The 12,072-nt window shown below is 34.2% G+C and overlaps 1 protein-coding gene across 8 annotated transcripts in view; it reads left to right on the top strand.

The window, feature by feature from the left end:
- Positions 1–11,621, top strand: part of LMO3 (LIM domain only 3) — a 55,868-nt gene extending 44,247 nt beyond the window's left edge. For all 8 annotated transcript variants that reach the window (XM_046014045.1, XM_046014048.1, XM_046014047.1 and 5 more), the window contains one exon: positions 8,643–11,621. In XM_046014045.1, coding sequence (XP_045870001.1) covers positions 8,643–8,748 — 106 coding nt within the window. In that variant the 3' untranslated portion in view covers positions 8,749–11,621. The remainder of the gene's footprint in view (positions 1–8,642) is intronic.
- The last annotated feature ends 451 nt before the right edge of the window (positions 11,622–12,072 follow it).

Raw genomic sequence — 12,072 nt, 5'->3', positions numbered from 1 at the left:
TGATTTCTCATCTTGAATTTTAAACTTGTTTTATATGTACTTTTTACGTTGCTTTAAGTTTCCTTGGGAATGGGGCCAGATAATAGCTAATAATTAAACACTTATCAGCATTGGATGGGCAGCACAGGAAAAGGGAAGAGTATTGCACAAGGAATCTAGAAACTTAAATTCTAGGCTGGGCTTTGCCCCTCACAAGATCTATAACCATCCATCAAGCATTTTAGCTCTCTGGATCTTGGTTTTCTCATTTACAACAAAAAGAAGCTGGATTAGCCAGTCTCCGAGAACTCTTTCATCTGAAAGTATTATCACTTTATTCCATTTTTCCCTCTGAAAGTTGTAACTTTTATTTCCAGTGGGACCTATACACTACTGATACCTGTTTTATATGATATATGCAGAGGATATTAGAATATGAAACTGTATCTATCATTAAAATATATTTTAAAAAACTACTACACTTGATGGGAGTTAATGAAAATATATTCAAGGTGAGAGCAACAACACCTGGACATAGTATATAATCAGGCCACATTTATTATATCACGTTCTCAGTTACTGTGATTTGCACTGCTTTACTATTCAATGCAGCGTCTTTTCATGAGGCCCTGTGTAGAACAGCACAGAGGACATGATTTTTATAGGAAGAACCGGATTCAAATTCCAGCCCCATTGTATATCAGATACAACATCCTGAGTCTGTTACTTCATCTCTGAGATTTGTTTCCACCCCCGACAATGAAGACACTAACACCTATCTTACAGATTTTGAAAATTAAATGAAATAATTTATATTAAATACCAGGAGCACGATTGGTCCTAAAAAATAGGCTCTTTTATCTTGATATTTACAATTTACTTTTACCAACTCATATTCCACTAACTTGGTTTTTATACAAGATATGTATCTCAAAAAATAAAAAAGGTACATCTCAATGATACTTTCTGCTAAATGGAGATGTTCAGAGTAGTGCCCAGTATACCTTGCAATATCTAATTTATCCAGGAAATAATTGAAGAAGTCATCTTATAGGCACATTAAGTCTGCACAAACTTTTGGAATCAAAGCTGATTAATTCAGTCCATGGTGACCTTTAGCCAAAAATAAATTGACAAGTATGTGTGTAAAGATATAGGCACATGAGTATAAATATCTACACATTTATACAGACATTTGTATGCACGTATACGTATGTGTATATATTTTAAAGGTGCATTATTACACTTCTGTTTACTTGCCATATTGATCCACTAACAGCATCCATTCAAATACAGTTATTGTCATGCAACAATAACACTTACCTTCTTTTCTACTTTATGAAAGGTTACATATTCATAGTAGAAATTTTGGAAAATAAAAAGGGATAAAGAATCATATTGCCCCAGGTCTTACTATTCTAAAAGAAAGCATTTTAATGTTTTGGTGTATAGCTGGCCATATGTTTTCTTATGCCTATATGATGGGTGTTATATAGCATATATTTTATGATACATTTGAGCAGCTTAAAGAAAAAGAAACAGGGAAGAATCCTAATGTTTGATATTTGGACTTTTTCATTTATGATAGCATGCTTTTCAAATTTTTTAAGATATCTTAAGCCTTCTTGTGTTTTATTTTATGAGTAGAGTTTCATATGTTAAATCAGTCTTCTCTCATCAGATGTATAAGCTATTTCTTCAACTTGATATATTACCAATATTATCAACATAATATTATCAACATAATACTTACAAACAAACAATATTCAAGTATGTGTCAGGATAAATTCACAGGAGCACTGGACAAAGTTTATAATCCTTTTAAAGGTTTATGTTATATATTGTTAAAATGCTCTCCCCAACAGTTATGCCAATTATTCTCACACCAGAAACGTAAAAGCTATGAATTCCCTTCCATTCACTCCAGCATTGGGAATTATTATTTACAAAGAAAACCTTGTCACCCTGAGGGTTGAAAGATGGTGTCCCATTATAATTTTTAATTAGTATTTATTTGATTTCTAGTGGCCCTTTGCTATTTCTTCTTTTAGGGAACGGCCTGTTTATGCTCTATGTCCATTTTTCCTTTAGGGCAATCTCCCCTATTTTATCCATGTTCTACACAGAAAATTAAAACATCATTCAAGGGCTAAATCCAGCCTAAATTCTATTATGATGCAAAGTAATTGTAGGTTGTTAATGCTATTTACAAAGCATATATCAATTTTATTTCACCATTGAAATAAAAAGTTGCATTCACAATTAAGTCTATCTCCTCAGTAGAACTCAGTCAAGTAAGACAAACACTCCTAAATTTTGACTCTAAAACTGTTCACATTCTTATTGCTGCAAGATACTATTCTAGTATCATTATTAAAGTACCTAATATATTTCCGTGTTCGCTTCATTTATTACATGCCATAATGGGACTGCATATCTTTAGTGCTGGTTATGCACAATTAGCACTTAGTTATTGTCTTGTCACTTCAGTCCCTACAAGACAAACTTCTTTAATGCAAGAAGTCAGCTAATCTTCATCAGTCAAGCAAAGCAGACAAATTTTGTTACTCTGAATACAGAAGGTTTTCAACATAGGAGATTTTCTTTCTACTTTGACATTTGCTGGGGAAATCCTCTCCAATAAAGCCATATGCCACATGAGCCTATACTTTCAGTAGCCAAATTATTATTATAGCATTGCACCTTTTCAAGTGAGACACAAAGCAAACAGGTAATTTATAGGCACTTTCCCTTAAGCAAACTTTATTGACATCTGAGACTGTGGTATTATAAATGCTTATGAATTTTATTTAGCAGTCATTTCATCTTAACTTTTAAATCAAAAGATCATTAAGATCGAAAGCATTTCTGAGTGTTTGCAAAATGGTAATAAAAATAACTTTTCAGGATTGGTTGTTTCTTGTATATACCCTCTTCACTCTTTTTAGAGGGGGTGTGGCTAAAGATGTGAATCCTTCCTGAATTAAACATCTAAGGTTTTTTTGTGTTTTTTTCCCATATTAACAGAAGCAGAGGAATGTTATTTTGAGCATCTTAGATGAGAACTGACTCTCACTCAGAATTGAAGAATTCTGTGTAATAGGTTAATTTCTTAAAGGTGACCAAGCCCCTCCTCCTTAGACAGTTCTGTAAAACTAAACGATGTTTTTACAAGAAAAGGAAAGAACATGTTTGTTTGTAGTGAAATTGCCTCAGAGACGTAGAATTGTGTAACACTAAAGAATAAAAGCGCTGTGCTAGGCTCTGGAAAGAAAGGTGAATAAAAACTAGTTTCTCTCTTAGAGATATTCAGAGCTATGGAGAGATAGGACATCAAAGGCTCACAGAAGAGTGTAATCGATGCTAAACAGATCTATACTGAGGAAAGAGAGGTCTGTCCTTCTTGAAGTCTTAGAGAAGCATCAAAGGGTTGATGTGCTGGGTTTTAAAACAGAACTCCCTAGGACTGGTTGGAATGTAGGGATTGTGTCTGGTGGGGGTTGGGGAGGATGAGGACGCCAAGAAGCAGTGAGGAAAGGGTTTTCCAGACAGATGGAAGCATCATGCAATGCATGGAAGTGTGAAAGCATTTAATGTGTGCAGGAAATGAATAGAGCTCAGAATGCTCAGAAATTAGAGAGGGAGTTTGGTAGGGATATGGAGATGGAGGGAATGGCATGAGGATCAGGAGGAGGTGAAATTGTAAAGGTAGGAAGTCAACGTATGAGTCAAAATGAACACAAATTTAAATTATTTATCTAAAAATACCTTTGTTATTTAAAGCTATTTGGTTCTGGGATAAATCTGTCTTAACCTGTATTTACTGACCACCCACCTCAAGTGGGCATGTAATTTATGGTGGTATTTCAGAGGGTTCAAAAGAACTATAACTCATGGGCACTTACCCCAGCACTGCAGCCCAGATTGGGAAACTTGTTACCCATTCAGGAGGAAATCTGAAATGCCAAAGTAAATGATATGCCTATAAATAAGTGCCTTGGGAAAGATCAGAATGAGTTGGCATGGCCAGGGAATATATTGATGGAGGGAATGGAAACTAAAGAATTTTTTTAAAAGAATTTAAACAGATGAAAAAAACAGGAAGAAATAGTCATGGTTAGGGAACGGCTTAAGCAGAGATGAAAAAAAAATTGTCATTAACAAATAATGATAGCAGAATTCTTCTATAGCGCTGATCATACACTAGACACTGTTCTGCTTTACATGTGCTCATTTAATACTCAATAAAATGAGATACTATTATTTCCCTTATTTTATAGATGAAGTAATCGAAATACAGAAAATTTAAGTAACTTGCCCTAGAAAACAATGATAGAAAATTGTAGACCAAAATCTGAACCCAGACAGTCTGGTTTTAGTCTTCCGACTCAGATCTCATATGAGGGCCTGGGACTCCTTCAAGAGAGGTATTTTATTTTCTGACTGAATGACTATAAATGGGAATAGATATGGTGAAGTTCAAGCAAGGTAGACTTTGAATGATTTATAGCAGGATTCGGGATGTGGGTATTGTAAGTTGGTGCAGAAAAGGTGATCAGGAATGAAGTATGTAATGACAACTGGACAGTCTTTGTGAGAAGAGAGTAAATTCGTTCACGGTGTATAGTGGTGTGAGGATGGGTATATAATCGGTACCTCTTACTGAAAACAAAGTACAGCATCGAAGTGTCCATCTTTAGTAATGGAGGGTGCTACATAGAAGATAGAGACATTTGAAATATGGACTGGATCCCCCCCCACCCTTTTTAAAGTATTATGGAGTTGGGAACTAATTATAAGTGATAGCCACTGCCCTTGGGGAAATAAGATGACTAAGTTAACGTTTTCATTCTTAGAAAGGATGTGAAAAGGTTACAAATGGAGGCTTCTTTGCAGAGTCTTTTGATAACTGCTTAAAACTACGCTAAGCCCATATAAGGGTGATTAATTAATTATATTTTCTGTACTTCTCAAGTCTCTAAGACTGTGTATGAGTTCAATTAGAATCACTCCAAAATATCTGGAAATTAAATCTATTATTATTAACTCCAAAACATCAAGATTAAATGACTGAGTAATCTGATTGAGCATCTTTTTATTCCTTAACATACCTTTTTTTTTTTTTTGTAATGAAGGCAAAATTAATTGAACTGACTACACCACAAGCAATTAGGATTAGATTACAAGGAAGATTATCAGCTTATTTTCAGGAATTTTAGCCTGACCTATTACTATACTTACAGTATCTTCTGGCCATCACTGCTTCTATAATATTTTTTTCTGCCAGGGCTAAATCTCAAAAGGAGTTCATAATATTGGAAAACTAGCCTTTCTCACAAAATCAGTTATAGACTATTTTGTTAAACATCTAACATCTGCACTGCTGTTTCTGTAATTTCTTCATGTTTATATATGGAACATTTTAAAGGAGTATACCAATCCAGGGGCACCTGGATGGTGCAGTGAGCTAAGTGTCCAACTCGGTTTCGGCTCAGGTCCTGATCTCAGGGTCATGAGATCGAGCCCCGCACTGGGTTCTATGCTTAGGGCAGAGTCTTTTCGGGTTTCTCCCTCTCTTTTCCTCTGCCCCCCACCAACATTCTCTTTCTCTCTCTCTCTTTCAAATCGATCAATCTTTTTTTTTTAAAAGGAGTATACCAATCCTAATCACAAAGCAATTATAATCTGCTTTAGCCATAGCTTTCAAAGCTGTTTTAAGTTATATGTGTAAGTGTGACATTTCTCACCCATGTTCTGTTTTGTCTTGACTTTTCAGCATAAACGGAAATGCACATAAAAGGTATTTTGTCCAGTTGACAACATTAGCAACAAAATATTTTAGATAGGACTATTTTAGATGAATTCCATTTATATTACCAACATCTCATTGGATGGTAGGTAGACTTTTTTTTAATGTTATGCAAAGGAATAATAGCGATACAAAAAACGTGTATTAACTTCAAAGCCTATGCTTTCCTGTTTCCAGGTAAAGCATGGGTCTTGAGCCCAAAGAGACCAGAGTCCATTTCCTTCCTCCAACATACACATTCTAGCTATGGAGCACTGGCAGGTGTTTTAAAATTCTGGGAGGAAGCCTTAGGTTTTTCATTTGAAAAAGGCAATAATAATGATTACTTTCTCGGTTGAACATAAGAAATAGAAATAATCGTGCATATACATACTTAGCATTAGCACATAGTAAGTACTTTATAGAAGATGGCTATTTTAATTATCTACACTCCACACACTGAGTTAATGCATTGCCTATTTCATTCTGTTCTTAACACACACTTTAAATAGTCAGTTATATTAAAGATAAGAGAAAATAAAATTTCATCTTCAATATCATAAGTGGAAGGTTGGGAATTGAACTCTTTTCGTTGCAATATACCTCTCTGCCGCTCATATATTTCTTATTTTAACATCCCTACAATTCAGTGATGCAGCTGTTTTATCATAACCACACAGAGTTGGCTCAGAGAATATGAAATGGACCCTATAACTTGCATTGGGTAGCATCAGGGCTCAGGACTAGGTCTCCAGGCTTTTGGTTCAATGCTTTTCTCATGATCATTACCCCAAATTTATTAATCTACAAACAAAAAATTACCTAAATTTCAAGGCTTCTGAAGGTAAGAATGACATAACTTCACATGACAAAAACAAAAAATGTTTTTTGGGGGGTGGCTGTCTGGCTCAGTCGGTAGAGCATGTGACTACCTCTGGGTCCTGAGTTCATGCCCTAAGTAGAGCATATTTAAAAAAAAAAAAAAAATTTTTTATAGTGAATAGAATTTGTGGGCTTGTTGGAAAATTGAAGCAAGATGTTAGTCAATATAGTGTTGAAAGTGTATTTCCAATTCATTTGGTTTTGGGGAAAAAAACAAATTCAGTGATATTAGCTAGAACGCAAGAGTATTTGTTGAATTTATTTATTTTGATGTGCTATTCTGTCATTAGCTTATTCAAATTAATTTCAACAGTAATATGAATTGAAAGTTTTGAGCAGTAATCAGATATATCCTACATGCTATTTTATGTAATCTCACATGAAAGATAAGTATCTAATTTGACTACTTGGGTTCGCCCAACAGAAGAAATAGTTCCTTTTATTCAACATATCTTAATGATCAGGATAATGTACAAAACCTCATTTACTCTCACGCCACTTTTTAAGCACAATATTTAAAGTTTATAGTTTTCAACTAATAAAAAGAAGATATACTTAAGGTTCAAACTTGAATGTTCATTCTATCCAATAGCCTTGACCGCAAACTCCAGGATTTCAAGATCAGCGCTGAGTCTGTACTTTCAATCAACATCATCAGCAGGCAGTAATCCTGAGGAAAAAAAGTAAATTCCACAAATAAACAGGCCAATCTTCCTTTAAGAGGAAAGCTAATTCTTTTCAATCTACTTTTTTTATTACACTATTTTCCCCTCTATCTACAAAGTAGCTAGAATAAGGATAAATTTCCAAAGCTACCCAGTTGGAAAATAAATAGGTTCACTGTTTGTCTAGCATTCCAATCTTTGCAAATGTAAATCAGTCCAACTACTCCTCATTTAAACCTTCAACTTCACAAAACATTAAAGGGTTGCTTTCACTACACAATTTAATCTATCCACTAAAATTTCTGCTTGAACATCATTCGAAATTGACTATCTGATAAAGAGAGACCACTATCAAAGGTCAGTGAGGTCAACTTGTATAATTACAAGTAGTTTTACTGGGTCAACTCTACTAGACACTGCTGTTTGAAGGTTAAATTGTTACAATTAAAAATATATACAGATCTCCCCAGAGTTACTTTATTGTTAAATGTAGTGGAAACAGCACAAGCATTTATTTCTGACCTTAATTGTGTCAAAAGTGTCACCGCTGGGAAATTATACAAAAGGGCACTTATTAAAAACATTACAATCTTGTACATTAAACAATACTTTATAGAATAAAATACATAACTAGCTAATGGAAACTAGTTTATTTATCACATCAATATTAAGAAGTTCATTCAGGTTACTCCCTTTGGTTTAATTGGGAGTGGGTTAAGAAATGACATTTAATATTTCATAGTTGGTGAACTTGCCACAAATAAAAGATTATGGCCCAGCATCAGAGTCTGATGCTGAAACAACTTTTCCTTCAAAACAATTACTTCCAGAATACCAGAATTTAATCACATTTTAATAAAAGAGAGCAAAAGGAACTTTAAATGGGAAGCTTTAAAATGGGCCACTTTCTAATTATTTGATACATTTTAATGCCATTTACTTTTTTTTAATAAAGTGAATAAATGGCCAATGGTGAAATCTTCCATAATCACTGCAGCGAAATACTATATCGTTCTTTCATTTATTTTAATGTCTGTAAATATAGATCAGTTTTTTTTTTTTCTCTTTCCAAAATGGTGATAAAAATCACTTCTGCTGCCCAAGGTGTTTTCCTATTGTTTTTATATATATCTGTAGGATATCAAATTTTGTGTGCAGTGTTTCATTAAATGATCTACATAGTTTAATTTCGACAACGAAGGCAACTTTCTAAACCAAGCTTTCAAATTCGGGGAATTACCAAGTGACACTATTACAAGGAAAAGAAATCTTCAAATCTATAAATGGGAGTGAAATGATCTTAACACATTTTTTTTTAATGTTTTCAGATTTTGCGTTGGAGACAAATTTTTCCTAAAGAATAACATGATCCTTTGCCAGACGGACTACGAAGAAGGTTTAATGAAAGAAGGTTATGCACCCCAGGTTCGCTGATCTATCAACATCACCCCATTAAGAATACAAAGCACTACATTCTTTTATCTTTTTTGCTCCACATGTATATAAGAATTGACACAGGAACCTACTGAATAGCGTAGATATAGGAAAGCAGGATGGTTATATGGAATAAAAGGCGGACTGCACCTGTATGTAGTGAAATTGCCCCAGTTCAGAGTTGAATGTTTATTATTAAAGAAAAAAGTACTGTACATATTGCTGGATTTTTTTGCTTGCTATTCGTTTTTGTGTCACTTGGCATGAGATGTTTATTTTCGACTATTGTATATAATGTATTGTAATATTTGAAGCACAAATGTAATACAGTTTTATTGTGTTACCATTTGTGTTCTGTTTGCTTCTTTGTATGGTTGCATTCAGTACAATCAGTGTTTAAACTTACTGTATATTTATGCTTTCTGTATCTACCAGCTATTTTAAATGAGCTGTAACTTTCTAGTGAAGGATTGAAGAGCAAATTTCACTGATGATACACATATAAATAAAGCAAGTCTATCAACATTAAAATACTTTAAAAAGAAGAAGAAGAAATGAAGACACACACAAAGCATTTTAGCAACATCCACTATTCCACTATCATTACCGCGATGATTTAGAGTCTATCAGTGTTGTCATTATAACCCCCAATTTTCAGGGGGTTAAAGATCAGCTTTAAAAAATGCATAAGAATTTCATCTTAAAGCACTTTCATTTTATACCAACGTGAAAAGTGCCATTTTTAGAATAACTTTAAAGTTTAGCAGTTATCCTTTTGATGTTCTGTGTGTGTGTGTGTGTGTGTGTGTGTGTGTGTGTGTGTTTTCTTTACCTACACAATGGCTTTGGGTTTTTTTGGTTTTTGGATTTTGGTTTCTTTAGCCACTTACCCCTTATGTAAACTAGTGCCTTTGGGTATCATGTAAAATTTTTCCAAAGGGTTACTTGAGACAAGGGTTACCACAATTATGAGGTAATTTTAAAACGATAAATTTCTTGTAAAATTTTGCCCAGATTTCTCCCTAAGAGCTAAGGGTTTAATAACTTTATGGCTTGATAAATTTCTGGCACTGGAAGGATTTGAATGCAAATCTACTGAAAGCATGATAATGCACACTGAAGCTGTGATGATATTTGAGTAGTGAGCTTACTTTTTTTGATCAGAGCAACATAGTGCTCACAGAATCTTCTAGAAGAAGAGAAACAAAGGGATTGTCAAAGAGCTGAGAACTGGTGATTATATATTTTTCTGTATTTACCTGACACTTATTTTAATGTTCAAAAGTGAAGACTTTAAAAGTTTGACATGTCTTACTGCTTTCTTTAAGTAGTTAACCTGCTCAGAATATATCACACTTAAGGCTGAAATCTGTCATTCCATTTTATAAAGGTGAAAAATTATTCCCTTACTAACATGGTAGACGATAAAGAAGAAAGCTTTCTAGAAACAAATTACGGAGACCAATTATTTCAATAACAATTAAGGAAATAAAAATAAGACTATGATCCCTTCTTCTGGGTTGCTCACACTTTGCTTCTTTGCTTCTGCTCCCTGCAACAGAACTACTTTTCAACAAATCTAATTTGACACAGGCACAGTGAAGCATATTTTTGCTAGAGCAAATTTAGTGCTGTGGGTTTTCTTTTTTCGTTTTTTTTTTTTCTTTTTCCTTTTGATCACTTGTATAGGAAACAATATTTCCCGGTGTTATTTGCATACATATTTTGTCCTGCCAATAGATGCATTGCAGATGAAAATAAAATGTGATACCTGAATTCTTGGTTTGGGGCCAAAATATTAAACTGAAAGTAATGCTGGTGTGGATTTTTGTTTTAAAACAAAGCTTTATTATGATCATGCATGTGAATCTGGCTATTGCCTCTCATTTTTAAGAAATGGTTCTGTGAAAAGTGAATGATCTGTATTTTTACAAATACTTCATGGTTAAGAGTGTTCAAGTCACATGTCCCCCAGATTTGAGATACATTAAAAAAAAAATTTTCAAAAATAGTTATTTGGAGCCCACGAAATAACTATTATTTTAGCCTTGGGGCCTCACATTTGTTTCATGGTAAGACTTGCATAGCCAAAACCAAAACCCAAGCCAAACAAAAGGCGGTGGGGTGTGGGCATCTGTGAAAAGTGGTTTTTCTCAAGCAGCCCTGTGAGTCCCCATTAAGAGATGTCTGAAATTCATGTGGATGTCAAATTGTAATTGCCAGGATGTTTTTCAAATGATCATTTTTAGATTTAAATGGTTTTGCCTATGTTTATCAATATGTCAAAACACTTGTAAATTGGGAACCAACTTCTCTTAGCTCCTGGAAGCTGTTCAATTATCCTTGCCGCCCAAAGACCAAACAAGTTTTTATTGCCTTTTCTCTTCCCAAATCCTTCGGGAAGTAATGCTTACGCTTTTTACTACAAGCAAAATTACTCACCTGGATTAAAGATTAAGGCCTTAATCTCTTTAGATTATCTCTAATGTCCATGAAATTGTGAAACCAGACAGAAATGGGTCATTTTATAGCTAATTGCCCATAAACAGTAGCATTTTTGACCTGAAGTACTAAGCTAATTGTCTTGACTACGCAAAGTCCCTGAATTGTCGTCACCTTTCCTCTTTGTGTTGTGTAGCCCTGATGTCACTTAGCTTGTTGCCCCGATGCCTCCAGTAGGACACTTCCAAAAGAGCTTTGATTGCTCAAGCTGTGAAACCTCCCTTCCTAACATGCATCTCAGAGAGGCTGCCTGTGATGAAGGACAGGGTACCTCCACTCCCCCAGAGTACTGGCTGAGTATAAAAGCTGACCTGTGTTTGTAATTTCACTTTCATCTTGCTTAATAAATATCTGCTGGATTCTTTCATTCATTTTTTTATATTTGGATTTATGTTTTTAATAAAAGGGGTATTATACTCTTTGATTGCGCTTAATTGGCAAAATCTAAGATAATATCTAGAAAGCGTACGTTGAGTCAGTCCACTTGAAAAAAAAGAATAAAGTGTGAAAGGACACTTACTTTCAAAAGGTAAATCATAACAAGCATAGACAAGGTACCTCAAATGCTTTCTCCAAATGTTATATTTAAGATCTTTGAGCTAGGTAGTTTATTGTTATTTACTTCTGTGGGGAAAATAAAACTGTCAAAAATGAAGGTACCAATCGCTGGGTGTAATTTTGTACATTTACACAAATTTCCAGTGATCTGCCTGAAAGCAACTCTGTTGCTGTCGTCAGCCTCAATTTCAAATTTCCTATTTTCTTTATAATGAATTAAAAAAAAAACAAAACAAAAAACAACTAAATCCTACATTTTCAGGG

This window comes from Meles meles, chromosome 7 (genome assembly GCF_922984935.1).
Source record: "Meles meles chromosome 7, mMelMel3.1 paternal haplotype, whole genome shotgun sequence".
NCBI classification, from domain to species: domain Eukaryota; kingdom Metazoa; phylum Chordata; class Mammalia; order Carnivora; family Mustelidae; genus Meles; species Meles meles.
The sequence above is the reverse complement of the archived record's forward strand: the minus strand, read 5'-3'. Positions and strand labels throughout refer to the sequence as shown.